Source organism: Saccopteryx leptura, chromosome 1 (genome assembly GCF_036850995.1).
Source record: "Saccopteryx leptura isolate mSacLep1 chromosome 1, mSacLep1_pri_phased_curated, whole genome shotgun sequence".
In the NCBI taxonomy this organism is placed as follows: Eukaryota; Metazoa; Chordata; class Mammalia; order Chiroptera; family Emballonuridae; genus Saccopteryx; species Saccopteryx leptura.
In genome coordinates this window covers 261,533,616-261,561,502 of record NC_089503.1, presented here as the reverse complement: position 1 = coordinate 261,561,502, position 27,887 = coordinate 261,533,616, and the positions used below count along the sequence as shown (strand labels likewise).

General features: G+C 42.6%; 1 protein-coding gene across 3 annotated transcripts in view; it reads left to right on the top strand.

Annotated features, from left to right (window-relative positions):
* Positions 1 to 356: 356 nt before the first annotated feature.
* Positions 357 to 27,887, top strand: part of SLC18A1 (solute carrier family 18 member A1) — a 28,962-nt gene continuing 1,431 nt past the window's right edge. The window contains exons 1-14 of one of the 3 annotated variants that reach the window (XM_066361086.1): positions 357 to 532; positions 2,286 to 2,531; positions 4,831 to 5,035; positions 5,642 to 5,700; positions 9,501 to 9,584; positions 10,444 to 10,536; positions 12,088 to 12,177; positions 12,422 to 12,465; positions 14,056 to 14,116; positions 14,197 to 14,292; positions 19,179 to 19,257; positions 20,234 to 20,285; positions 27,360 to 27,423; positions 27,689 to 27,808. In XM_066361086.1, coding sequence (XP_066217183.1) covers positions 2,408 to 2,531; positions 4,831 to 5,035; positions 5,642 to 5,700; positions 9,501 to 9,584; positions 10,444 to 10,536; positions 12,088 to 12,177; positions 12,422 to 12,465; positions 14,056 to 14,116; positions 14,197 to 14,292; positions 19,179 to 19,257; positions 20,234 to 20,285; positions 27,360 to 27,423; positions 27,689 to 27,808 — 1,171 coding nt within the window. In that variant the 5' untranslated portion in view covers positions 357 to 532; positions 2,286 to 2,407. Of the gene's footprint in view, positions 533 to 2,285; positions 2,532 to 4,677; positions 5,036 to 5,641; positions 5,701 to 9,500; positions 9,585 to 10,443; positions 10,537 to 12,087; positions 12,178 to 12,421; positions 12,466 to 14,055; positions 14,117 to 14,196; positions 14,293 to 19,178; positions 19,258 to 20,233; positions 20,286 to 27,359; positions 27,424 to 27,688; positions 27,809 to 27,887 lie in introns of all 3 variants that reach the window. The other 2 variants (XM_066361083.1, XM_066361085.1) reach the window with 2 other exon arrangements.

Below are 27,887 nucleotides of genomic sequence, written 5' to 3'. Positions count from 1 at the left end.
AGTTATTTATTCTCTCTCTGTGGACCAGTACCAAATGGCCCACGGACCGGTACCGGTCCGCGGCCTGGGGGTTGGGGACCACTGGTTTATTGTATATATATCCTATAGATATGCTAGGATTTGTTTCTTTCTAGACAGCAACTGGGGCCATGGGATCCTCTTGGACTAAGTGGCAAGGGACAGGAACTGCACTCTGGTTCCCTTTTGTCCTCCTACTTGTTTTCAGACTCAGGCAAGAGTTTAAGAGTTCAATGACAGGAAACAGCGCAGCCCTGTGTATCTTTGCTTAGGATCATTTCTCCTCTCCCTTTATTTTCTCCAGTCCTGCTTGCCTGCTGCTGACGCAGGGAGCAAAGGGTCTGAATGAAACCTGTTGGAGGTTCCAATTAAATTTTTGTAGACAAAAGGCTTCCTCAGACAACAGGCGGCAATAAATCCATCAGCACATCCACTTTCAGAGCACAGAGTCCCCACTGATGGGCTAACAGCTGCCAATATCTGCTTGAGGACCTCACACAAGATAGGCTCTGAGGTAAGGAGTTTCTCTGGACAGATTTAACTCTTCCTTGTAATTTGTAGCTCTCAACAGAGAATTGTGATTCTGAAGTTAAGTTTACTGCTGATTAATTAGCAAATTTCTGGTTTGTTTGTTGGTTGGTATTTTTTGGTCTATCCTTAGAAGTACCTATTTTAAGCCATTTTGCATCTTTTAGTTCTGTTTGTTTGTTTGTTTTCCTTTTAGTCTCTTTATTTCCTCCCTTATGTAGTCCAACTAAATGTGTATTTAGAACTGCCTTATTTATACAGGATCTTAAGTGATTGCATGGATTTTCTGGTTAAAGCTTACGTGGGGGTTGGTTCAGAGTGGACCTCCTGCTGACTTAGAATTGTCCTGTGGATAATTTTCTTCCAGCCCTGGTCTTAGAGGAGGACAGATAGCTCATTACTTGGGATATTTCCAATACCTGAGGCTGACTATTAAACCCCAATAATAAATACTTAACATTTTTTTACTTCTTGTATTATGAAAATAGTTAATAATAAAACATTTGGAAACTACATAAAGGAACAAAGAGGTAATTCAAGAATTAATTATAATAGCTGACAGTTGGGTATGTATCTTTCTAGACTTTTAAAAATGTGCAGATAAGTTTTTTTATGTAACTGAGGCCAAGCTATGAATACAATGTAATATCCTTTTTTAAACCTAACATTATATTAAAAGTATTTTCTAAGTTATTGACATTGTTTGAAAACATGATTTTAAGGGCTGTTTATGTTCCACCATTAAAATGTATCATATAAATAATTCAGGCATTCATAATTTTAAACCTAAATCTCAGGCTGCACTTTGGATCATTTCCTTAGGCTGTGCTCTTAGAGGTAGATTTACCACATCAAAGGATATACGACTTTTAGAGCCTCATGCATTTCATGGCAGTCATCTATTCCAAAATTTATACTATTGGTATTGTTGATACCATAACAAAAGCCATATAAAAGAAAATAAAATTTTTTTCCAGAGATAATTACCAGAAGTATAGCTAAGTACTGTTAGTTAATACTGGTTAATGGCATGAAATCTTAAGGAGAAAACTAATTGTGGAAGTTAATCATATTTACACAGAGTAACACATCTTTCTGAGCAGGGATTTATAGCTTATAAAAAAAAAGGGTAGGAGTGCTTCTAGTACCACGGAGCAAGGGGGAGGTGGTGGGGTGCAATCCTGAAAGGTAAAAAGCTTGGGGTTTCGTTCCAATTGGACACTCACTGTGTGACCTGAGACAAATCCCAGCCTGTAGTGTCGGATTTCTCATTTGTGAGGTGAAGAATTGGTCCTAGTCTATGTTTCTCAGTCGGCGGCATGAGTCACCCTTGCCACGCATGAGATATTTTTGTGTGATACATCGACATAGATCATCATTTGTTTTGGGCATGGCACATGAAGTCATTTTCAAAACCAAGCATTTCAGTGTTGTTTTTTAAAATGGGCATAGAAGAAAAGAGTGAGTAAATAATAGTGTAAATAGTCCTCAGATATGACATAACCATGTGTGACATGGTTATGGGCAAATGTGTGACATTCGAGAAACAGTGAGGTGACGTCCAGAACCCTCATCCATGCTAGGTAGAATTCCAGTATAAAAAACTGGTAAGAAGAGGGTACTTGGCAGGCACCAGACAGAGTTATTAAGCTGTATAAGAAGTGAGCAGAGACACAGGCATGGAAAAGTTTTCAGATACTGTCCTACTACCTGCAACTCTGTACTTTTTATTTTAATAGTGAGTTCCACTGGTCTGGGCAGACTCTCTCCCCTACTATATAAAGGCAGCAGAAGACCTGTAGATGTAACAGGACTGTTCCTAAGAACCTGGAGGAGAAGACACACCTGCCCAGTCCTCACCATGCTCAGGGCAGTTTGGGATGCCCCTCAGCATGTGTTGCAGGAGGGGAGGGAGTCCCAGAAGCTGGTGCTGGTGGTGGTGTTTGTGGCTCTCCTTCTGGACAACATGCTGCTCACTGTAGTGGGTACGTCTGGGATCTCTGTGTTGGGGGTACTTTGCTCTGGGCTGGGCAACACACACCCTTCTAGCCTTCAGCAGTGGATGGACTTTAGACTGTTTCCTTTCATGCTTGAAAATGCACAGACATTACCCTGGCCAGATAGCTTGGTTGGTTAAAGCCATTTGTCCTAATAAGCAGAGGTTGCTGGTTCAATCCCTGATCATGGCACAAACAGATTGATGTTTCTGTCTCTCTTTTCCCTTCTTCTCTATATAAAATCATAAATAAATTTAAAAAAGAAAGGAAAGAAGGAATGGAGGGAAGGAGGGAGGGAGGGAGGGAGGGAGGGAGGGAGGAAGGAAGGAAGGAAGGAAGGAAGGAAGGAAGGAAGGAAAGGGAGGGAAGGAAAGAGGGAGAGGGGGGAGGGAGGGGGAAGGGAGGAAGGGAAGGGAAGGGAAGGGACGGGAAGGGAAGGGAAGGGAAGGGAAGGGAAGGGAAGGGAGGAAGGGAAGGGAAGGGAAGGGAAGGGAAGGGAAGGGAAGGGAAGGGAAGGAAGGAAGGAAGGAAGGAAGGAAGGAAGGAAGGAAGGAAGGAAGACAGAGGTTGCTAGGAATTGGAGGAAACAGCAGGAAATGAAATTTGAAGCTTATCAACCATTGCTGAAAGCTCCAGAGGTTCAAAGAAAAGGAGATTCACAAAGTAGCTGACCAGAAAAAGAAGCTGACTGGAGTCAGAACTGTGCTGTCTTCCCAGGGTGCTAACGACTCTGGGGGCCTCCAGGACAGGGCGCATCTCCTCACCATGTTGCCTTCCCCACTTCTGCTTTACCGAAATAACATACTTTCTATGGACAGCCAGCTTTCTACCAAAACTTGCCTTTCCTGTGGTTCATTCCCTCAACGTCCTGCTCATTTTAATTGGAGGTCTATTCATCTTGACATTTGGTTGTACCAATATCTAAATGAGTGCTAACATGTTACACCTCTTGGGTAAAATCTATGCTTTTAAACCAGAAGCAAGGGGTCACTAGCTCAGGTGGAGCCTCCCAGTCAAGGCACATATGAGAAAGCAGTCAATGAACAACTAAGGAGCTGAACGAAAAATTGATGCTTCTCATCTCTCTCCTTTCCTGTCTGTCCCTATCTGTCCCTCTCTCTGACTCTCAAAAATAAATAAAGTTGCTGCCAACACTGAATTTAGCCAATGCCAAATATGCTCCTAAGGGAAATATATACATACAGGTTCCATATAGATTTCATCTTAAATCCTAAAAACAATGCATCCTGGTAGGTTCTTTTTTTTTTCTAATTTAAAAAATTTTTAATTATGGTTGATCTTCAATATTATATTAATTTCAAGTGTACAGAATAGTGATTATACATTTATGTAATTTAAAAAGTGATTCCCCAGTAAGTCTGGTCACCTGGCATTATGTTTGGTTCTTACAATATTGTTTACTATACTCCCTATACTGTACTTTACATCCCCATGACTATTTTGTAACTACCAACTTGTACTTCTTAATCTCTTCACTTTTTCTACACAGCTCCCTCAAATATCTTCCCATCTGGCAACCATCAGTTTGTTCTTTGTATCTCTGAGTCTATTTTCTATTTTATTTTTTACAAAAGAGAAAACAAGGTTCAAAGTGTCAAGTGCCTTGTCTGAGGCCACATCACTAACAAACCAGTGCCACAGTTGAGATTAAAGCTCTGTCCAGCTGGCCTCTCCTCTTGTCCTCACACTCTACAGTCTCTGCACAAGCGCTGAAGGAAAAAAGAAAAGCCCGCCTTGTGCAACCTCAGCTGGGCTGGGAAAGTGAGCATCTGGTGACTCAAAGTTTCTCTGCTCCCTGCACGTGTGTCCACGCAAAATCATATCAGCTGTGCGAGGATTAACTTTGGAATCACAAATAACTTTTAAATAGTAGGTGAATTAGCCAATATGGTATCTATGAATAATGAGGACCAATTGTATGGGATGGTTAGAATTTAGATACTTTAGCTAATAGTGTAATGTGGGCGGGCACAACTTCTTAGTGGGCTTCAAATCATGTTACTTAGACACCAGCCTTGAGCATGAAACTGAACCTCATAACAATGATCCTGAATTGACTAGTGGTTAAAAGACATTATGTCCTTAGTCCTCACCACTTGTCCTTGACTTTCAGTGCCCATTGTGCCCACCTTCCTATATGCCACAGAATTCAAAGAAGTCAACACCTCTCTGCACCCTGGCACCGCCACAACTTCCCAGCATGCCCTCACTTCTGCCTTTTCCACTATCTTCTCCTTCTTTGATAACAACACCATGAATGTTGAAGAAAGCACACCCAGTGGCACAGCATCGACAAATGGCTCTGGTGCCATCCCTCCTCCAGTCTCTGGGGCCATCTCATCCCATAAAAACAACTGCCTGCAAGACACAGAGTTCTTGGAGGAAGAGAACATACGAGTCGGGATTCTATTTGCTTCAAAGGCTCTGATGCAACTTCTGGTCAACCCATTCGTGGGGCCCCTCACCAACAGGTATCTCAGTGGGTGCTCAGGGGCTCAGGGATAAGAGAAGGGGCTCAGGTATCCTAGAGGTGGTTAGAAGAGGAATAAAACAAAAACTCTCTTGTCTGCACCCCAGGATAGTCAGCTGTTAGAAAGCTGGTTATCCCCAAAGCTAACATGATATTGATGAAGTGCTATGGGATTCAGATATTCTTAGTGATAGAATGACTATTGAGTACCAAGAAGAGAGCCAGTGAAGGGAAGTATACCACTGTTGTTAGTGCCCTGGAACATGGCTCCAGTAGAAGGGTGGGACTGGAATCGGTCTACTGTGATCTGGAGCACTGGCTTCTTGGCAGTTGTGTTTGAGATTATCCTGATTTTTTGAAAGGGGTATACATTCTGACTAGGCTATCCTTTACAGAAAAGAGGATTTGGGCCCTGGCTTATGGGTTTTGCATGTTTGTTTATTTGCTTTTATACATTCACACATCCTATCCATTCTCTATACCTGTATTTAGAGACATCTTTTACCATATACCAAATAGCTGAATTTCTCTTCCCAATCACATGCAAATATATAGCCCAAGTTCATGGATGCCTATTGGAACTGCATTTTTTTAAATTCCCTTTTAGGATTGGATATCACATTCCCATGTTTGCTGGCTTTGTCATCATGTTTCTCTCCACAGTTAGTAAGTAATTGGCTTCCTCTTTTCTTCCCTTCACTGATGACCTTTGAATCAATCACATGCTCTGCAGTGAAAAGAGCTGGGCCAAGCTAGCTAGGTGGCCTAGGATACTGTTGAAATGTTTTGCAGTGTTTGGTTTGGGGACTAGACACTAGAGTAATCATGGCAACTCAGTCTAGTTGGAGTTTGTATATTCTGTGTATTCTGCTATAGAAGAACAGAAACTTCACTTCCTTCAGCTGGGGAAAATTGTGAAGGCTGTTTTACTGTGCACGCTCGTGTGTGTGTGTGTGTGTGTGTGTGTGTGTGTGTGTGTGTATTTGTAGCCCTTTGAGTGAGTTCAGTACAGACCTTGCATCTTTGGAAAGAGATCATATTATTTTGATATGCAAAGGTAAAGGGCAACGAACAAAGAATCTAAATTGGGCAAGAGCAAATAGAAAACTCCCCAAAGTCTACTGCCTTCAAGTAAGAACATGAAAGGTCAGGAAATGCTCTAACTTAGGAAAATAAATTTACTAAGGAAACAAGAAAGAGAAAGACAGTCTATCCAGCATCTGATAAATGCTCCTAATAAAATGAAGATGAAATAAGAACAGTAAGTGAAAAAGAAGATGTCTGGGCATTGACCCTGAGAATTAAAATAAGGACCGAACGGAGTGGGGTTAACGTTGGGAAAGCAGCCTGTGGACCCACTGGTGGCTCCTGGTGCCTCTGCTGCCTCTGACCCGAACAACAGACCCCCTTATCTGTCCTGGGTTTTTTAAATCGCCTTTCTGTTACTTTCCTGCTATTTTTTATTGCTTCTCCTCAAATGTTCCCTTCCAGCACAGGGCTGGACTCCTCTCAACCTATGTTAGCAAGCAGGAGGTGTCCCGTTCGGGGCTGGAAGGCTGCTGAGTGCCGGAGCTGGATGACGTTCTGTCTCGGAACGGAGCTTACCTGAGACAGTCCTAGCTGAATCAAAGAACAGGAGGATGTTCAAGCTAGAAATGTTTACTGAACTTCTAGAGGCTTAGCTTATGCTAAACAGTTAATTTAAAATGAATAATTTGCTCTGTTTCATCAAGTAAAACATAGGTCATTTCTCCAAAATTGATGGAGCACATACGTATGCCTTGATGGCAAAAGCTACTGAAGGGACATGAAGGATAAAAGGACACGTGCCCAGTTCCCCGGGACTTTATGATGCTCTGACTGAACAAAAAGGGTCAGCCCACTCAGCATGAGCAGAGCCAAACTCTAAACACCGAGAACTGCAGTGCAGAAATATTGTCTATTTTTTATGAATGAATGACGCCCACCAGGAGAACAGGAAACCAATGCTCAAAAGGCTGAACTCTGTTGGCATGTAGGTTACAGCTATACGGGGTGAAGTCACAAGGCACTGTGGGTTAGGGGGCTCAGGGTCATGCTGGGAGCTGATTGGTCAGAGATGAGGGTACTAAACTATTTCTTCAGATCTTGAGGACATTTCTGAGGTCTATTTCAGTGTCTCTCTGTCTGGTTTCATGGCTACTTAGCCAGGAGGTTGTTCCACCTTAGGGGTCAGGAGCTGAAACATAACTTAGGTCAACATGTTATCTTTAGCCTGCTAGAGGTCCAGACCTTGTGATCATTAGTCAAGTCCTACTATGGTCCTCTGTCATTGCAGGGGTTGCTGATTATCCAAGGGAAAGGCCATAATTTTTTTATATAATATATATCATATTATATATTACAGTATATATATTTAATGTAATATATATTATACATATTCTTATATAATAGAGTATATTATATATTTTTATATAATATATATATATATATATATATATATAGAGAGAGAGAGAGAGAGAGAGAGAGAGAGAGAGAGATGATTTCCAAAGCTAGGATTTTAAGCTAAATTTAATCAAAGTCATAAGAGCCCTTGATTTCAGTGCTTCTCTGGGAAGAACTGACAAACACCGTTTAGAATAAAATAATGCTAGAGGATCCCATAGTCTTTACAATAAGGTCCTGGCCTGATTCTCTGCCAAAAACTCACTTTTATAAAGCTTTTTCTATAAAAAAAATCTATCAAACTTTATGTATTACATAGTAATTATTGTTTCCATGCCATAGCCAGTGTTGTTATACTTCAGTTGGCCTGATTCTAGCAAACGGTTGGTGTTTAGGGTCTCCTATGTAGCGTTCAGTCAGATTTTTGAAATACTAACAAGAGGTTGTTGCTACCCATTACCATCCTCTAAGGGCTCATCTAAGGGAATCATATGTGATGTAATTAGGAGCTAAATGGTGGCCTGTGTGAGGGATGCAAAGTAAAAAAGAAATTGCTTTGGTCTTCCTAAACAGGGTGACCAATCATCCTGTTTTGTCTGTGATTGAGGAGTTTACCCAAGAGGTTTTAAAACCAAGAAAGCAAAGCAAAAAAAAAAACCAAACCAAACAAACAAACAAACAAAAAAAACCCAAGAAAGCCCTGGGCAAACTGGGCAAACTGAGAAGACTTGGTAAAGGATATAGAAAGAGTCAACCTTGAACAGATTGGAAAGCAGAAGGCCTGGGAGAGGGCACTGGAGGCCAGGCAAGGAGAGACCAAGCAGGTGCATGGTTGGGAGACAGTGCAGTCATGTTGGGATGGAGGGGAGGTTAGAAGGTATCAAACAAGCAGAGACAGCTGTAATGAATGGGCAAAGGAGTTCCAATTCTGCTGATGCAGACACTCTGGGAGGCAGTCTTCTGTCTTTCAGGGGCATTGCCCTGGAACTAGAGGTGAGATACGTCTGCCCTTACCAACCCTACCACCAACACCCACCTTGTAATTTAGTTTTTGATAACATATTTCTATTTGGTTCTCAGTTTTGTGTATGTTAGTCTCTAAAAGACTAAACCTCTTCAAGGGCATAAACTGAATGTCTCTTTACTTCACATCTGCTAAGAGTCTAGCACAGCTGCAAGCTCAGTACTGCTTAGTAAATACTCACTGATTTGATTTGACTAAAAAGACCTCCTAGCCTGACCTGCGGTGGCACAGTGGATAAAGCCTCGACCTGGAACGCTGAGGTTGCTGGTTCAAAACCCTGGGCTTGCCTGGTCAAGGCACATATGGGAGTTCATGCTTCCTGCTGCTCCTTCCTTACTCTCTCTCTTTCTCTCTCTTGCTCTCTCTCCTCTCTAAAATGAATAAATAAATAAATAATTTTAAAACCCCAACAAAACCCTAGGTGTTTCTTATGGTCAGGTGTGTCTTATGGAGAGAGAGAGAAAACAAAAAGACCTTCTAATATAAGTTAAGGGAACGATCTGATTGGATGGCAAGATACTACTTTAATATCTACCCAAGGCCTATGGTCCTTCAAGTGCACATAGCTTTTTATCCCCATCTTTCCAATGACCCAATGGGGCCCAACAATGGCAAAGGTCAAGTCTGGGGGTTGCATATGGCAGATCCAGAAATAGGGTTTAAGGACAAGTTCCCAGTCCAGGGCATTGGGCTTCTTAGACAGCCCTGATTCCAGGGGGTGAAATGTTGGATATTTTGGGCTTTGGGCAAGAAATGTGGAAACCCAGTCTTCCTTCTCCTGTGTGGTGAATCGGTTCATTTTTCTATGGTTTCTCAGTCTTCGTATCAATTAAAATACAATTCTGATTAAGGAGTGGGGGATTAGAAAGAAAACTCCAAAAACAGGGAGCAGTGAGCGTGCTTTATTAACACTTATGCACAATGGCTCATATTTGCAATAGCACGGGCAGGTTTTCTGGGGGCCAGGGTACAGAGGCAGTGGGCTGACTGGAGCCTTCTCACCATTCTCTTTGCACAGTGTTCGCCTTTGCTGGTACCTACACCCTGCTCTTTGTGGCTCGAACCCTTCAAGGCATTGGCTCTTCATTTTCATCTGTCGCAGGTAACACTGACATCTTACACACATATGCATACACACGCACGTACACACCACCTCTTTTACTATCTCTTCCTACCTGCAGGTCCTATTATAAGATTTATATGAAAAAATAAAAGAAAATATCCTAAAAGTTAGAAAGTGTAATTCAAAACCAAGATAATTATAGAGTTGCTGGCAGTGCCTATCGGTTCCTAAGCCAGACATAACTTCCTCTGATAATGTTTAGAGGCAGCTGGCTCAAGTCAGAGCAAGCCTGCAGTAAACCATGAATAGGCCAGGCTTTTACTTAACGCCACTGCTATCTTGTCTCTGTCCCCTTTTACCATTTTATAGGAGCAGTCATGTTAATACTACCAGAAACACCATCACAGTTTGCAAAGCGTCATCAAATGCAATATTAATGTAATCCTATGCCATTTTACACAAGAGTCAGGGGCATGAGAGCCCACCCATGCTCTCTTCCAGGCATGGGGACTGTCATACTTTGCCTTGGACACTGTGGAACAGTGCTCTGTGTTCATAAGCTTTCCCTTCCCTGACCTAGTCTATACTGATTCATTCAGGGAACTGTGCTAAGAAATGGTAATATGATATGAACTACAGTGTCATTGGACAATGGTTCTGTGTTACCCTTCCCAGAGACTTCCAACAATATTCTGAACAGAAGGAGTGAGTAATGTGGGACTTTGGAGGACCTGTGGGGATGTATTTGCAAAATACTATGGGTTAAGTTTTGCAAAACCCCTCAAGCTGAAACTCTAGCTGAGATGATCCCTAAAGCTATACTAGGGCAAAGACCAGGGCCCTTGTGAGAAAGACAGAGAGCTCCTGCATGCTAACTCCATCTGTCACTCTCCCTCAGGTCTTGGGATGCTGGCAAGCGTCTACACTGATGACTATGAGAGAGGCCGCGCCATGGGCATTGCCCTGGGCGGTCTGGCTTTGGGAGTGCTGGGTAAGTGGCATCTGGCCCCAAATCCAGGTTCACAAGGGTGGAGGACCGCAGACTCTGTGAAGATGGCTCCAGGAGGCAGGTGTTGCTAAAGTCATGGAAGACAATAGTTTCCTTCTTTCTCTGTCCAATGAAGGTTTGAGTTCTTCTGAAAATTTGCCCGGGAAAGGTGAAACCACTTTCCCCGTCAGAAGCTGAACAGCCCTTAAGGACCTGGGAATGGTCCAGAAACTTAATCTAGTCAAGGAAGTGAATCTCTCCATGTTAGCAGCTGCTGCCTCACCTCTGCTTCCACACATTACCAGCTTTCAACATGAGAACGTGCTTTTTGTCAGATCTTGTGCTAAATGCATTACAGACATAATCTCCCTTAATTCTCAGAGCCATGCTGAGAAGGAGGAATGATTGCCTCAATATAGAGATCAGAACAGGGAAGGTTATATAGCCATCCAAGATCCCACAGCTAGGAAATGCCAGAGCCAGGATACAGACGCAGATCTGGGCTTGAATCTCAAGCTTCAAACCCTAGGCTGTCCTTTTTTTGAGATTCATTCTTTTTGTGGTTTCATTGTCTAGTCTAACAAGCCACACACTTTTACTGAGCTATTATTACATGCCAAGCACAATGCTAGCAGAGAGGGGACATAGGTAAAAAGTCTACACTTGGTTCCTGTCCTGTATGAGCTTGCAAGCTAATTGGGGAAAAAACATCAAAAGTCACTTCCCTGGCTCATATGCCACCTCTTCCACCATAGGGAAAGTGACGGAACAAAACCCCTGCTCTTTGTTCGTGCCTGCCTTCCCAAACACCCAAGCTAAAACTGGCGAGTCCCTGTCTCCTTTCTCCCTCTCACTTTCAAGTGAATACGCCCTTGTATTCTCTGGAGCCACTTCCTCAAGGGCAACTCCTCATCAAGGCTTGTTGCAATATGGCCCCAGGCTCCTCTTGATCCCTTGCACATCTCTCCTTCCTCCAAGGTGCTCCCAAAGGAGCTCTCTATGCCCAGAGCTGGCGGTGATCCCCGCTGCTAAAAAGCACTGCTGTTTCTCCCTAGCCTACAAGGCCAACTAGACGCTTTATCTGGATATACAGGGCCCTTAACTATTTGGCTTCAGCCTTTCCTTTTCTCCCAAATACTCAGTCTAATAGCACTGACTTTCTTCTAGTTTTTCTCCAACCACACTCTTTTTCCTGACACCCCTGTGCTCTTTGCACATGATTGTTCCCCACCAGTATTATCTACCTGACCAAGCCCTGTGGCCTCCTGAGCTCACTCTACTGTGCTTCCATGGCACTTTGTCTGTGGAACCTTTACTGCTGAACTTTACTTTTACCATGGTCTGATTATCCCCCACCATGCTCGTCTCCTCCACTAGAACAGGAAGACCTGGCAAGCAGGTCTTCTTCATCTCTGAATCCCCAGAATCTCATGGGGACCTCAGCCCCAAGTGGGCCTTCAGTGAACACTCATTGGGTCCATGCACACACGTCACGCTGGCTGGGAACTGGCCCTCTCCTCTGGAATCTGAGTCGGGTCGGCTTTTCCTTTCCAGTGGGAGCTCCCTTCGGAAGTGTGATGTATGAATTTGTTGGGAAGTCTGCTCCCTTCCTCATCCTGGCCTTCCTGGCACTACTGGATGGAGGTAAGTCACAGTGTGAGGCCACCAGGCAGGTGATAGCCTAGGTCAGATTGATAATGCATTACGATGTGATGTCAGTCTTAACATGCTTGAATGGATGGAGGACTTCCCCATCCTAGGAAAGAAGGAAGAAACTGAGGGAGTTAGAGCTTATGTGATAGGGTGATATGATAGCAATATGACTGTTATTGGAGCCTCCAGTTAATCCGTCAATAAACTGAACTGTCTCTCCCTCTTACTTTCTTAGCACTCCAGCTCTGTATTCTACAGCCTTCCAAATTCTCTCCTGAGGTAAGTGGGCACCAAGCTTCACTGTGAAAAGATGTATAGAATGGCTAAGGGCAGTGACCCAGACATCCCTAGACCACCCTATCAGACCATAAGAAGAAAGGCGAAGGGGAATAGAGTCAGGGAATTGAGAACTGCACCTTGATGCCCAGATAGGGTCATGTTTAGGGTAGTGTAGGGGATAAGGCAGGAGTCTGGCTTGATATTAGACAAAAGTGAAGAAAGGGCCTTACGAAGAATAAAAAAATCCTTATGGGATACACACACACACACACACACACACACACACACACACGTGCGCATGCACGCACATATACAGTCATGCACTGCATAACAGTTTTGCCTAACAACAGACTGCATATACAATAGGGATCTCCTAAAATTGTAATAAAGCTGAAAAATTCCTACCACGTAGTGACATTGCTGTTGTTTTGACATTACAACCAACATGACATTGCAGTGCCACATGTTTGTGGTGTAAACAAGCCTATCGGGCTGCCAGTGGTATGAAAGTTTAGCACAATTATGTCTAATACTTGATAATGATAATAAATGACTATGTTACTGATTTATGTACTTATATATTTTTTATTTTTATTGTTATTTTAAAGTGTACACTTTCTACTTAAAACAATAGTTTTCTGTAAAGTTGTTTGCTGGTTTATGCCAGCAGTGGCCTCATTCACCTCGTATTTACCGTGTCTCTTGTTTGCATCATTTTCTCCTGTGCTTGATTTAATCTCATGTTGTTCTGTGTAGTAACATGCTGTGCAGGCTTGTAGATGAGGAGCAATAGGTCCAGCTTCCATGTACCCTGGGTGCATAGCAGGCTATACCATCTAAGTGTCTGTAGTGTATTCTATGATGTTCGCACCAAGACAAAATCTCTTAACCCCGTTTCTCAAGATGGAACCCCATTTATTGTTAAGCAGTATATGACTATATATATTCATGTGCTAAGTTTATAAGTATATATATACAGCCATGAGTTTAACATATATTTAATATACAGGGTGAGGCAAAAGTAGGTTTATAGTTGTGAGTATGCAAGTTTTTTTCTTAATTATTGTATTATTTTCCATATGAAATCACACACATATATATTTCCCTAGATTATTTTTGTCTTTATATATTGAGAACCAGGAAGGAGATCATGACCTTGGGACCTGAGTATTTATAGTTATAACATCCCAGTGCTAGTGAAGACCTTAGGGCCTTTCAGGCAACCTCTCCACCACGAGCATCCTTACAGTTAAAGATCCCTCTGTCACAGTTAACTATCAGGGCTGGATTTGTCTGACTCCAAGCCGAAGGTGGCTCTTGGAAATCTGTATTAAACCTTGAAGAAAAAGAGAAATTTAAAAATTCAAAAACCATAGGAAAGTTTATTCTAAATACCTGGAATCTGTAGCCAAGTCAGACCAAAGTGTGGGTACCCTGAGTTGGCATCTGAAGTTGGGGCGGCCTTGTGAGACTGAGCCCTGACCCTGCAGGGTCTGTGCTAACCCCAGGTCTGTACGTTCTCAGATTCTGTGAAAATAGGAGAGATTTATATACCATACAAAGGGAGGTTTTTGTTGTCCATGTTCTCAGAGTGCCAAAGGGACTCCACTCTTTACACTTCTCAAAGACCCTTATATCCTCGTGGCTGCAGGTAAGCTGACAGTACCCCCTTGGGCTGAGAGAGTCTGGGCTTCAGGGAAGTCATCATGGCTCACAGAACTGTCCCCCCAGGCTCCCTCTGCTTTGCCAACATGGGAGTGGCCATGCTGGAGCCCACACTGCCCATCTGGATGTTGCAGACCATGTGCTCCCCTGAGTGGCAGCTGGGTAAGTGACCTCGATCCCCAGCGCAGCCTTGAGCAGAGGCGTGTGCCACGGGTGTTTTCTCGGGTAATTGAGAAGCAGCACCAGGTCCAGGTCTTTGGGGTCACAGAGAGACACTATGCTCCCTTCATAGAATTACCTGCCCATTCATACTTGTGAATCAAGTCTGATTGAGTGGGTAGTGTCTCCAAGAAGCAGCCCAAAAATGACAGGGTGGGAAGAGTTGGCCGGGCTATAGACTAGCAACTTCCTGTGTGGTGGAATCATTAATGATTTCTAGTTAGAGGACCTAGGTTTTCATTTCTATTACTTGGCTCTGAAAATTATGCAAATCACAGGAACTTCCTGAGCATCACTTTTCTCATCTCTAAAGTAGGCATCAGAATACTATCTAGTTCAAAGGGTAATTTGAGGAGTAAATGGCAGACTTGTACCAGTAGAATATTAATATGCACCACCATTACCATCCACGTGTTCTCTCTGTAACCCCTCTTCCCCCAGATTACTTTTCTGCTATCTTTTCACCTCTGAGAAGGAGCTTATGGAGTATGTTGTTCTGTAGACCTCACCTAGGGAAGATACTGGGCTTTTGTACCTCAGCAGAGAACGCTGGGCCCCGAAGAGACACTTCCAGTCTCCTCTGTTCCTTAGAGAGATATCCTTGTGACCCATCTGAGTTCAGTGAAGAGGTGCTGGCCCTTCCCAGGAAGCCTGAGGACAGGGACAGAGAAGGCTACGTGCAAATCGTTCAGTCACTGCGGGAAGAAGAGGCTTATGGGGCCAGAGGGGAAGCTGATAAGAACCTGATACAGCTCAGCATGCAATAAAAAATACTAAATCTAATTTTTAGAGGACAATTCTAAGAAGGCTCCTAGCCCCAAATTGAATTTTTCTGGGCTGCAGCTGCCTCTGACCATGACGATTAATTGAGTTAGTCAGTGCTTGGTGCCACCCAGTGTCCCCTGCCCCAGGGCTCCAGCCCTGCAGGGGGAACCGCATCTAAAAATGGCCCTTGCCCAGCCTTCATCCAAAGGAGACACTAGCCCTTTGCCCACTCTTCCCCTGGGGTTGTCACCTGGCAAAGCCTTGACTCTGGCTAAGCCTAGCTGGTTGCCAACTCCTTGTCTGCACACAAGCAGTGGAATGGAACTGGAGAGAAACACACAACCATGCTTTTATTAGAAGCAAACCAGCCATCAGCCAGTAACTGGTGAATTGTTGACATTGGGCCTAATTTTAATCGTCACGCTAGTTTCTATTAACAGCACAGGTGCCTCTCCCTATGAAAGGCAGAGCGGCAGGTGAGACCTGAGAAGCTCACAGGGTGATTTACACGGTCCCCCTTGCAGGCAAGACTGTGACTGTAAGTCAGAGCTCAAGGAGGCTTTGTCTTCCTCCATCCTTGACAACATTCCTCAGTGAGATCTGTATCAAATTGCTTGGAAAGTTGTTAAAATTCAAATATGTGAGCCCCACCCAGCATTTCAGTGAAGCAAATGTGCATTCCTAGTAAGTTTCCAGGAGATGCTGGGATGGCCACAGTGACCTCACTCTGAAATACACTGCTCTGCATGCAGAACACCTGTCATGTGTTGGGAGGAGAGAAGGAGATGAGGCTTTTGAGAGGGATTGTCATCTCTGGCTGAACACTGTCTCATGTCTCACATGCCCGCTGCTCTCAGCCAGTGGAGAAAGAGCTCAGGATTTGGAAATAGCCCCGACTGGGTTTGGATCCTGATGGCCATTTAGTGGTTGTGGCCTTGGATAAGTTTTCTAATCCCTTATAAATTCCACCGTTTTATTTGTGAAAAAAAAAAGAGCTGTTTTTTGGAGTTGTGTTCAGGATTAAATAGATCTATGAATTCTAAAGGGATTATAGCACCATGCATGGAATATAAGATATATTCAGTTAATTAAAATCCTTACTGTTTTCTTGATTATTTTATTGAAATCATGTTGACAATCGAAGCTCTGTGTAATCCTCACCCCTAGAAGATATGCTGTGGAAAATGTATATGTGTCTATAGACATAGTCTGGAGCACCTATTCTGCACAATATGCCACTAAAATGCAAGCTATATCCGGGTCCTAAAGAATAAGCCACTTTGGTTGAGGAAAATCTCGCTCAGAAAGTTCCACATCATTTAAAATGATATTAAGGGGATGGTCTAGGAGGCTGGTAAGATCCTTACAGGAGCTTGTTTCCAGATAATCAAATAAACAGTTGAGTAGTTATAACTTTCATTTTTTTAAAGCTATTAAACGCACAAAAAATGGGTACAGTTTGTAACAGATTGCCACACTGTACAGGTTGACTAGACAAATCCACTAAGGTATGCCTCACTTCCACCCATAGAGGAGAATATTAAAAGCAAACGAGCCATCTGCTGATAACTGGAGAGTTGTTGATTTTGGGTTTAATTGCAATCGTCATGACAGTTTCTATTGGGCAACACCGTTTCCTCTCAGTACAGAGAGGCGGAGAGGCTGGTGAGACCCACGGAAACTCACACTGCTGATTCCAAGTAGTCCCTTGTGCCAGAGCCATCTGGCCACCACACTGGCAGCGTGGGTGGTGGAAACACCTGGAGTCAGAATGAAAAGGCCTGGGTCCAAGTCCTGGCCCTGTTTCTCACCAGATGGCACTGATTAAGGCCAGTGCTCATCTGTGCAGGAGCTGTGCAAATGGTGGAGATGATTGTGTCATTTAAGCCTCAGCCACCTATCTAATAGGGATTATTACAATATTATCCCCATATTCAGAGGTTTCTTATTCTGGCTCAATTTCCCATCACCCTCCCAAACCCCGGGCCTTCTGGGACTCCCTGTCACAGGCAAGGTCCCTGTTCCTCAGTCTCTTCTCTGTGCATGGCCCTCATCCCCTGCCCTGAGACCTGGATGTCCCCCCAAACAGTGTTTCATGCAGCCCTCGTGGTGGGAGTCCGTGTTCCTCCTTTGCTGCTTCTGAATCATTTCTTCTTCATGCTCCTTCAGAGACCCCAGCTCCTCTGAAGATCATGTCTTAAATTGTACCACCTCCCCCTTCATTATGCCGTCTCATTTATTAAACTGTCAACACCTGGCTCATATTCTTTTTTAAAAAATTATTATTATTGATTTATTTTAGAGAGAGGAGAGGGAGTAGAGGAAGGAGGGGGGGAGGACAGATGGTCGCTTCTCCTGTGTGCCCTGACCGGTAATCAAACCTGAGACTTCCACACACCAGACCTTCCTGAGCTACCGTAAGGGAGCCCAGCCATCCCCATGGCTTTAGGAACTATGCATAAAGTTGAACATTTCTATCTGTGTTAGGATCTTTCTTCAGGACTCTGGACTTGTGTGCCCACCTGCCTGATGTCTCCAGATGGACATCATAAAGGCTTTTCAAACTTTTTCCAATCCTTGCGACTCTTCCTTCATCTCCAGTCCCCAGCAACCAGCTTGATTAAAGCCACCGTGGGAGTTGCCGTTGACCTTCCTTCCCCACTCCTACTAAACCTGTGCCCAGCCCAACAGAAAATCCCTCAGACCCCACCTGCAAAATACCTCCCACTTCACTCACTTCTCTCCATAGTGACTTCTGAGTTGAGATACTATCACTTTTCTACTGGGTTTGCAGATGGTCTTTTGGCTTCCAGTTTTGCCCTGTGAAGCCATTCTAACCACAGCTCGGCGCTTTAAAAAACAAATCAGAACATGTCAGTCCTCTCCAAAACTTCCCACTGCACTTCAGATACATCTCCAGGCCCAGGCTCACACTTCCAGTCACTCCCCACTCTGCTCTCTGTGCCACAGCCCCGGTCCCTCCTGACTGTTCCCAGTGCAGATGAAGTCCTTTCTTCTTTAACTTTGAATTAAGTGACATTTGTGTGTGTGTGTGTGTGTGTGTGTTTGTTTTCCTGCTTGAAAACTCTCTTTTGGTTATTCTAGTTTTAGCTTAAATGTCACCTTCTCAAGAAGCCGTCTCTGACCCATCAAATCTAAATTAGCCCTCTTCCTGGTCGCTCTGCCATATCAAATTCTCTTCACAAACATTGTTTTTCAAAATTATCTTTTTCATTTATTTGTTTACTCGTTTCTTGTCTATCTCCCTCCACTTGACTGTAAGATCCCTGAGGACTAGGACTTCCTTTATCTTACTTACCCCTCTATTCCCAGCACCTATAATACTTTGCATATAATGAAAGCTCATTAAAAAAAATTGAATGAATAAACAGGTGAATGAGACTCAGAGGGGGTCAGTGAATTTCCCAAGGTCACAGAGCTAACAGTTGGCCAAGCCACAGAGAGAAGCCAGGCCTGGGGCTCCACAGTCCGATTCCAGAGTGCCTCACCCTGCTGTCATGGAGAACAGTGTGACCAGGGATTCAGCTTACAAAATCCTTTATATACTTTATCTAATTTGCTTCTCAGTGTAAGCTGTTAACATATAATCATAGCTTTATTTTCCCCAGATACGAAACCAAAGTTCAGAAAGGTTCAGTAACTTACCCAGCGTCAGGACCTAACCACTAGAAGGGTAGGTAAGGGCAAAGGGGGAATTTTACTTCCCTGGAAGTGTGTATTTTTTTCTCTAAAGCTTATATTCTTATCATGATAACCAAGGGTAGTTTATACAAGAATGGCTCTGTGAGGCTGTTCATCAGGAAATCTAAGTGGGAAGCTAGAAGTACATTCACTGTACGAAAGCTAAGTAAGTCCTGCTCCTGAGCAACACAGAGGCGAGGGACCCTACGCCATCTGCTCGGGGCTTGCACAAGGATCTCCAACCCACAAAACAAACTGATTTGCGATCCTTGATGGTATTAGGGGGACTTGACTTACAGGAAACAAGGTGTTTTAGAGTAAACAGGGCCTGTCTTAAGCTGCGGATCTGTGTCTTTCTACAGGTCTGGCTTTCCTGCCTGCCAGTGTGTCCTACCTCATTGGCACCAACCTCTTTGGTGTGTTAGCCAACAGGATGGGTCCGTACGTATACTGGCGATGTGGGAAGAGCAAGAGGAATGTGAGATAAGACAGCCTTTTGAGGTTGTCTGTGCTCCTGGGCTGATAAACAGCTTCTCTGAGGTTGAGAGTTTAAGACAAGCACACACAGATAAAAGCTGCCCCCTGGGCAAATGGGGGTGGATGGGTGTGTGGCCCAGAAGTAGGAAGGATGATCCTGAGCTGGTTGCAGTAGAAGCATCAAGGAGTATTTGAGGATCAACCTTTACTTTCCAGTTGTTTGTTGTCTGGTTGAAGAGATAAAATAACCCCAAAGAGAACAGGTATGAAAAGAAAAGAAGTACTATAGGGCTGTGGTTGTCAAACTGTGTTCTATGGAGCCCTAGGAAGCTCTCCAGAGGTGCCTCAGAGGCCACGAAGGGTTGGGAGTTAGGTAGTAGGAGTCTGGGTCCTATTCTTCTGTTACAGTGAGAGTAGTTTTACTTTATCTTTGTAGTTCAGCATAAAGATTTTTAAAATAAGTTTTAAAAATCACTGCTGTAGGAAATCAGAGAAGGGAAGAAGTTTGGTGAGTTTTTGTGTGTGTGTGGTTTCTGAGATGGAGCTTGAGGACCTAATGAAATACGAAGAGGTGAGAGCTTGCCTGAATTTGGAAACAGCATAAATTGAGTTTTAGGGTTACCCCCAAGGGGCCAGTACCTTATCAGTCAGTTGATTCTGCTTCTAAGGGAAGGAGTAGTCCTAAGTAGTTCTCACTGCACTTCCTCTGCTTCTACTGTGGAAAGAGGTGTGGAGCCAGGGAAGAAATGGGGGCAGGAAAGGACAGGGAAAAAAGGTTCACCTGGGTACAAACTGGTCACACAGAGATGCAAGCACATCTCTGACATCCCATGGGGTTCCTAGAATTAGGGGTTGTAGAACTAATCATGTGGTGGTGATGGGGTGGCAGGTAGAAGGGCTCTCTCTTCTTGGCCCATTAATGACAACTCTTTCTTCCCAGGTGGCTTTGCTCCCTGATTGGCATGGTGGTAGTAGGTGCCAGTTTGCTTTGTGTAAGTATAATGAGGTCTAGTTAGAGAGAGAGAGACCCAGACATTTAAACACTGCTTTCCTTTATATATGAGCAGAGGGTTGACTTTGCAAACACTATCAAAAAGACATTTCTGACTGAGGGGGAATTTAGCACTGGGAGAGCTGCCACCAGGTGTCCCCTTGAAGAGAGGTGAGGAAGGAGAGTGAGAGGGTAGTGGCAGGGCTGGTGCCGGAGGCCTGGGGCTCTGTGCATGGGCATATGAAGCAATACATGTCAGTATCTATGTCTGGGGCCAGAAAGATGGTGCATTTTATGACTTCATTGATTCACCCCATCCCAACAGAACCCCATAAGCCACCAGGTGAACCACCATCTGTGCCTCAGCCTCCCACACCACAATATTAGATAGAAGAAGAAATAAAGAAGGGTTCTTCCATTTTCAAGAGCCCCCTTCAATCTCTCTAAGTCTTCATTCTCCCTTCTCTGTAATGGGGATCATAAGTGCACTCACAGGGTTGTCAATACAATGTGCAAAGACCACAGCTGCATCTGGCCCATATGAGCCACCTGTGAATCTTAGCCAATATTATTAATAAAATATAAATATCCACTGAGGAGTCTTCCTTGAAATTATTATCAGTCACTAACATGTAAATGGTACATTAAACCTCTGAGGGATAAGTGTGTTGGGATAACAAGTGTGGGTGATAGATGCCCAGGAGGAAGGTAAGGGATCACCAGAAAATGAAAGGCAGGATTCTGTGAACGGTAGGGATGGTGAGAGAATGAGCTTCCCAGGCTCGCTGGTGTCACCTGAGCCATGCCACCTTCCCATTAGCTTATGGGAAATTGGTTGTCAGTATCTTCTCTTTCTTCTTCCTATGGCTACCAAGTTAAGACCTAACCTAGACCTCTGGATGATGTTGCTAACAGAAATGAAAGGAACTCCATTCAGTGAAGAATGAGGACAGAGGTGTGTATCTGAGTAGAGTGGGGTAGATGATGGGAAGGAAGAGTCCATGCAACAGAAAGGACCACTGTTATGATATAATGCAGTCAAATCTGAGGTTCAGGGCATGCAGTCCCGCCAGGCCTGTGGAGCCAAGGCTTGCAGCCATTCCAAGAGCAGGCTCCTCCTGCATGGGTGGGGCAAAAGCCCGGAATCAGGCAGAGACCCGCAGCTGAGCAAAGGTGCTCACTCCTGCCCTCAGGGCCGATCATAACGCCACCCGCGGGGGTGGGGTGAAGGCCAAGGCCACCAAGGCTTGTACACCTGAGCATGTGATCACAGCCATTCCTGTGAAGAAGAGGTGGAAACCACAGCAACAGCCCCAGTGGGCAGGTACTGGCAACGCCCATACCCGAACGCCCTAGGCAGCAACAGCAGAGAGGGTGGTGGGCCTGCAGAAAGACCACACCTAGGGAACACAGAGGCCACACCCAGTGGACTCCAGTGGCCAAAACTTTCTTTTACACAGACAAAATGAGAAGGGAAAGAAATGCAACACAAATGAATCAAGAGAAATCCCCAGAAAAGGATCTGAATGAGTCAGATATAACCAAATTGCCAGATGCAGAGTTTAAAATAACGATTGTTAGGATGCTCAAAGATATTAGAACAACAATAGATGGTCATTATGAACATCTAAATAAAGAGATAGCAAATATAAAAAAGGACATTGAAATAATAAAAAAGAATCAGTCAGAAATGACAAATACAATATCAGAAATGAAGAACATAATGGAAGGAATTAAAAGCAGGATGGATGAAGCTGAGAATCAAATCAGCAAGTTAGAGGACAAAATAAATGAAGGTACGAAAGCAGAGAAGAAAAAAGAAAAGAGACTCAAAAAGTCTGAGGAAACTCTAAGAGAGCTCTGTGACAACATGAAGAGAAATAACATCTGCATCATAGGGGTTCCTGAAGAAGAAGAGAAAGAACAAGGGATAGAGACTTTGTTCAAACATATCATAGCTAAAAACTTCCCTCAATTAAGGCAGGAAAACATCTCACAAGTTCAAGAAGCACAGAGAACTTCATTAAAGAGAAAACCAAAGAAATCTACACCAAAACACATCATAATTAAAATACCAAAGCTAAGTGATAAAGAGAAAATATTAAAAGCTGCTAGAGAAAAAAAGACTATCACCTACAAAGGAGCCCCCATAAGGATGACTTCTGACTTCTCAACAGAAACACTTGAGGCCAGAAGGGAATGGCAAGAAATATTCAAAGTAATGCAGAAAAAGAGCTTACAACCAAGACTACTTTATCCAGCAAGGCTATCGTTTAAAATAGAAGGAGAAATAAAAAGCTTTCCAGACAAAAAAAAACTCAAGGAATTCACTACAACCAAACCAAGGCTGCAAGAAATGCTAAGGGGCCTGTTGTAAACAGATCAAAGGAGAAAAAGAATATAGCAAAAGAGGAATAAAGTTTTAAAGAATAAAGTGGCAATAAACAACTACATATCAATAATAACCTTAAATGTAAATGGATTAAATGATCCAATCAAAAGACATAGGGTAGCTGCATGGATAAGAAAACAGGACCGATACATATGCTGTCTACATATACATACTCTTGTTTCTCTTCATATTGTATAAATCTTTCACCTTTTACATATGCTGTCTACAAGAGAAACACCTTAAAACAAAAGATGCACATAGACTGAAGATAAAAGGATGGAAAAAAAAATATTTCACGCAAATGGAAATGAAAAAAAAAGCTGGGGTAGCAATACTTATATCAGACAAAATGAACTTTAAAATAAAGGCTATAGACTGACCAGGCGGTGGCGCAGTGGGTTGAGCGTCGGACTGAGATGTGGAAGAACCCAGGTTCGAGACCCCAAGGTTGCCAGCTTGAGCGTGAGCTCATCTGGCTTGAGCACAGCTCACCAGCTTGGACCCAAGGTACTGGCTCGAGCAAGGGGTTAATCAGTCTGCTGAAGGCCCGCGGTCATGGCACATATGAGAAAGCAATCAATGAACAACTAAGGTGTCACAACAAAAAACTGATGATTGATGCTTCTCATCTCTCTCCCTTCCTGTCTGTCTGTCCCTATCTATCCCTTTATCTGACTTTCTCTCTGTCCCTATAAAAATAAATAAATAAATTAATTAATTAAAAAAACACAAAGACTATAGTAAGAGATAAAGAAGGTCACTACATAATGATAAAGGGAGCAATCCAACAGAAAGATATAACCATTATAAATATCTATGCACCTAATATAGGAGCACCTAAATATATAAAGCAGAATTTGATGGATTTAAAGAACAAGATCAACAGCAATACTATAATAATAGGGGATTTCAATACCCTAATAACCTCACTAGATAGATTCTCAAGAAAGAAAATTAACAAAGAAACAGCAGACTTAAAGGACAGACTAGATCAACTCGATTTAATAGATATCTTCAGAATCTTTTACCCTAAAGCAGCAGAATATACATTCTTTTCAAGTGCTCATGGTACATTCTCTAGGATAGACCACATGTTAGGGCACAAAAGTGGTCTCAACAAATTTAAGAAGATTGAAATCATATCGAACACTTTCTCTGATCACAATGGCATGAAACTAGAAATCAACCACAACAGAAAAACTGAAAAATACTCAAGCACTTGGAAACTAAATAGTGTGTTATTAAATAACAAATGGGTTAACAATGAGATCAAAGAAGGAATTAAAAAATTCCTAGAAACAAACGATAATGAGCATACATCAACTCAAAATTTATGGGACACAGCAAAAGCAGTCCTGAGAGGGAAGTTCATAGCATTACAGGCATACCTTAAGAAGCTAGAAAAAGCTCAAATAAACAACTTGACCCTGCATCTAAAAGAACTAGAAAAAGAACAGCAAGTAAAGCCCAGAGGTAGTAGAAGGAAGGAAATAATAAAGATCAGAGCAGAAATAAATGACATAAAGGCTAAAGAAACAATACAAAGGATCAATGAAACCAGGAGCTGGTTCTTTGAAAAGGTAAACAAGATCGATGAACCTTTAACTAGACTCACCAAGAAAAAAAGACAGGACTCAAATAATAAAATTAGAAATGAGAGTGGAGAAATAACAACTGACTCAACAGAAATACAAAATATTGTAAGAAAATACTATGAAGAACTGTATGCCAAAAAACTAGACAACCTAGCTGAAATGGACAAATTCCTTGAAACATATATCTTCCAAAAATTAATCTGGAAGAATCAGAAAACCTAAACAGACAATTACAACAAATGAGATTGAAACAGTTATCAAAAAAACTCCCAAAAAAGAAAAGTCCTGGGCTTGATGGCTTCACAAGTGAATTCTACCAAATATTCAAAGAAGAACTAACTTCTATCCTTCTCAAGCTATTTCAAAAAATTCAAAAGGAGGGAAGCCTTCCAAGCTCCTTTTATGAAGTGAGCATAATTTTGATTTCAACCAGGCAAAGACAATACAAAAAAAGAAAACAAGGTCAATATCATATAAACAAAAGAAAGGAGAAAAACCACATGATAATTTCAATAGATGCAGAAGAAGCATTTGATAAAATCCAGCACCCATTCATGATCAAAACTCTCAGCAAAGTTGGAATACAGGGGACATACCTCAACATGATAAAGGCCATCTATGACAAACCCAGAGCTAACATCATACTCAATGGGCAAAAATTAAAAGCAATCCCTTTAAGATCAGGAACAAGGCAGGGGTGCCCCCTTTCACCACTCTGATTCAACATAGTTCTGGAAGTCCTAGCCACAGCAATCAGACAAGAAAAAGAAGTAAAAGGCATCCAAATTGGAAAAGAAGAAGTCAAACTATCATTATTTGCAGATGATATGATATTGATATAGAAAACCCTAAAGTCTCAGTCAAAAAACTACTGGAACTGATAAATGAATTCAGCAAACTGGCAGGATATAAAATTAATACTCAGAAATCAGAGGCATTTTTATACACTAACAATGAACTGTCAGAAAGAGAAATTAAGGAAGCAATCCCCTTCACTATTGCAACCAAAAACATAAAGTACCTAGGAATAAATTTAACCAGGGAGATTAAAGACTTGTACTCGGAAAATTATAAAACATTGATAAAAGAAATCAGGGAAAATACAAACAAGTGGAAGCATATACCGTGCTCATGGTTAGGAAGAATAAACATCATTAAAATGTCTATATTACCCAAAGCAATTTATAAATTCAATGTAATACCAATTAAAATACCAACAACTTACTTCAAAGATATAGAACACATATTCCAAAAATTTATGTGGAATCAAAAGAGAACACGAATAGCCTCAGCAATCTTGAAAAGGAGAATAAAGTGGGAGGTATCACACTTCCAGATTCAAGTTATACTACAAGGCCATTGTACTCAAAACAGCCTGGTACTGGCATAAGAACAGGCATATAGATTAATGGAGCAGAACTGAGAACCCAGAAATAAACCCACACTTCTATGGACAACTGATATTTGACAAAGGAGGTAAGAGCATACATTGGAGTAAAGACAGCCTCTTCAACAAATGGTTTTGGGAAAATTGGACAGCTACCTGCAAAAAAATAAAACTAGACCACCAACTTACACCATTCACAAAAATAAACTCAAAATGGATAAAAGACTTAAATGTAAGCCGTAAAACCATAAGCATCTTAGAAGAAAACATAGGCAGTAAGCTGTCTGACATCTCTCACAGCAATATATTTGCCGATTTATCCCCATGGGCAAGTGAAATAAAAGACAGGATAAACAAATGGGACTATATCAAACTAAAAACTTCTGCACAGCTAAATACAATAAGAACAGAATAAAAAGACAAACTACACAATGGGAGAATATATTTGACAATACGTCTGATAAGGAGTTAATAACCAAAATTTATAAAGAACTTGTAAAACTCAATACCAGGAAGACAAATAATCCAATCAAAAAATGTGCAAAAGAAATGGATAGATACTTCTCCAAAGAGGACATACAGATGGCCAATAGGCATATGAAAAAATGCTCAACATCACTAATCATTAGAGAAATGCAGATTAAAACCACAATAAGGTATCACCTCACACCAGTCAGAATGGTGCTCATCAACAGAACAACACAGAGTAAGTGCTGGCAAGGATGTGGAGAAAAGGGAACCCTCCTGCACTGCTGGTGGGAATGCAGACTGGTGCAGCCACTGTGGAAAACAGTATGGAGATTCCTCAAAAAATTAAAAATCGAACTGCCTTTTGACCCAGCTATACCACTTTTAGGAATATACGCCAAGAACACCATAGCACTCTTTGAAAAAAAGAAATGCACCCCCATGTTTATGGCAGCATTGTTCACAATAGTGAAGATCTGCAAATAGCCCAAGTGTCCGTCAGTGGACGAGTGGATTAAAAAGCTTTGGTACATATATACTATGGAATACTACTCAGCCATAAGAAATGATGACATCGGATCATTTACAACAACATGGATGGACCTTGTCCATCCGCTTATACTTATTTCGCTTATACTGAGCAAAATAATTAAATCAGAAAAAACTAAGAACTAGATGATTCCATACATAGGTGGGACATAAAAATAAGACTCAGAGACATGGACAAGAGTGTGGACGTTAGGGGGTGGGAGGGAGGAGAGGGAGGGAGTTAGGGGAGGGGAGGGGCACAAAGAAAACCAGATAGAAGGTGATGGAAGACAATTGGACTTTGGGTGATGGGAATGCAGCGTAATCAAATGTCAAAATAACCTAGAGATGTTTTCTCTGAACATATGTACCCTGATTTATTAATGTCACCCCATTAAAATTAATTTAAAAAAAAGGAATAAAGGAATGACTTATTACAAAAAAAAAAATCTGAGGTTCAAACTTGATCTTGCCGCTATGAGCTCTGTAGGTTTGGACAAGGCAATTGACTGAACAGCACCAATCTAGTTTTTATATCTTTAAATTAGAGGTAGTCTTCTTCATAGGAAGGAGTGAGACTCCAGAGGGATAATGTCCGCAGCACAGAGCGCATGTGAGTGCACTTCTTGTGAAAATGCTTTGTTGTTTCACTGCCCCCACATGGCCCAGCTGGGCTCCTGAACTCTCCCTCTTTTCCTGCTGCAGGTTCCTCTGGCTTATAATATTTTTGGCCTCATTGGTCCCAATGCAGGGCTTGGCTTTGCCATAGGTAAGTAGTGCCCTTAAAAGGAATAAGGCCTTGAATGTGGCTCAGCATCAGACCAGAGTTGGTCTATGGAGACGCAGAAGGATCAGGAAGCTGACAGGTGTATGGAGAAAAGGGCTTACATTCCTACCTGAAGAGGTGTCGTGTTGAATGGGAGGACAGCAGGCTAAGGCAGTGGACTGAGAGGAGGAGGGGGAGGGAGGATGCACAGACAGGGACGGGACTGGAGATATTGCTGACAGAGGTGTCCTGTTTGCTCTGGCCACAGGCATGGTGGATTCCTCCATGATGCCCATCATGGGACACCTGGTGGACCTGCGCCACACCTCTGTCTATGGCAGTGTCTATGCCATCGCCGATGTGGCTTTTTGCATGGGGTTTGCTATAGGTATGTTGGTGGGGGCAGAGGGGAGCGCCCAGGAGATGGTGTCCCGGTTTCCCTTTTCCACTGTTTACCAACTGGAGGT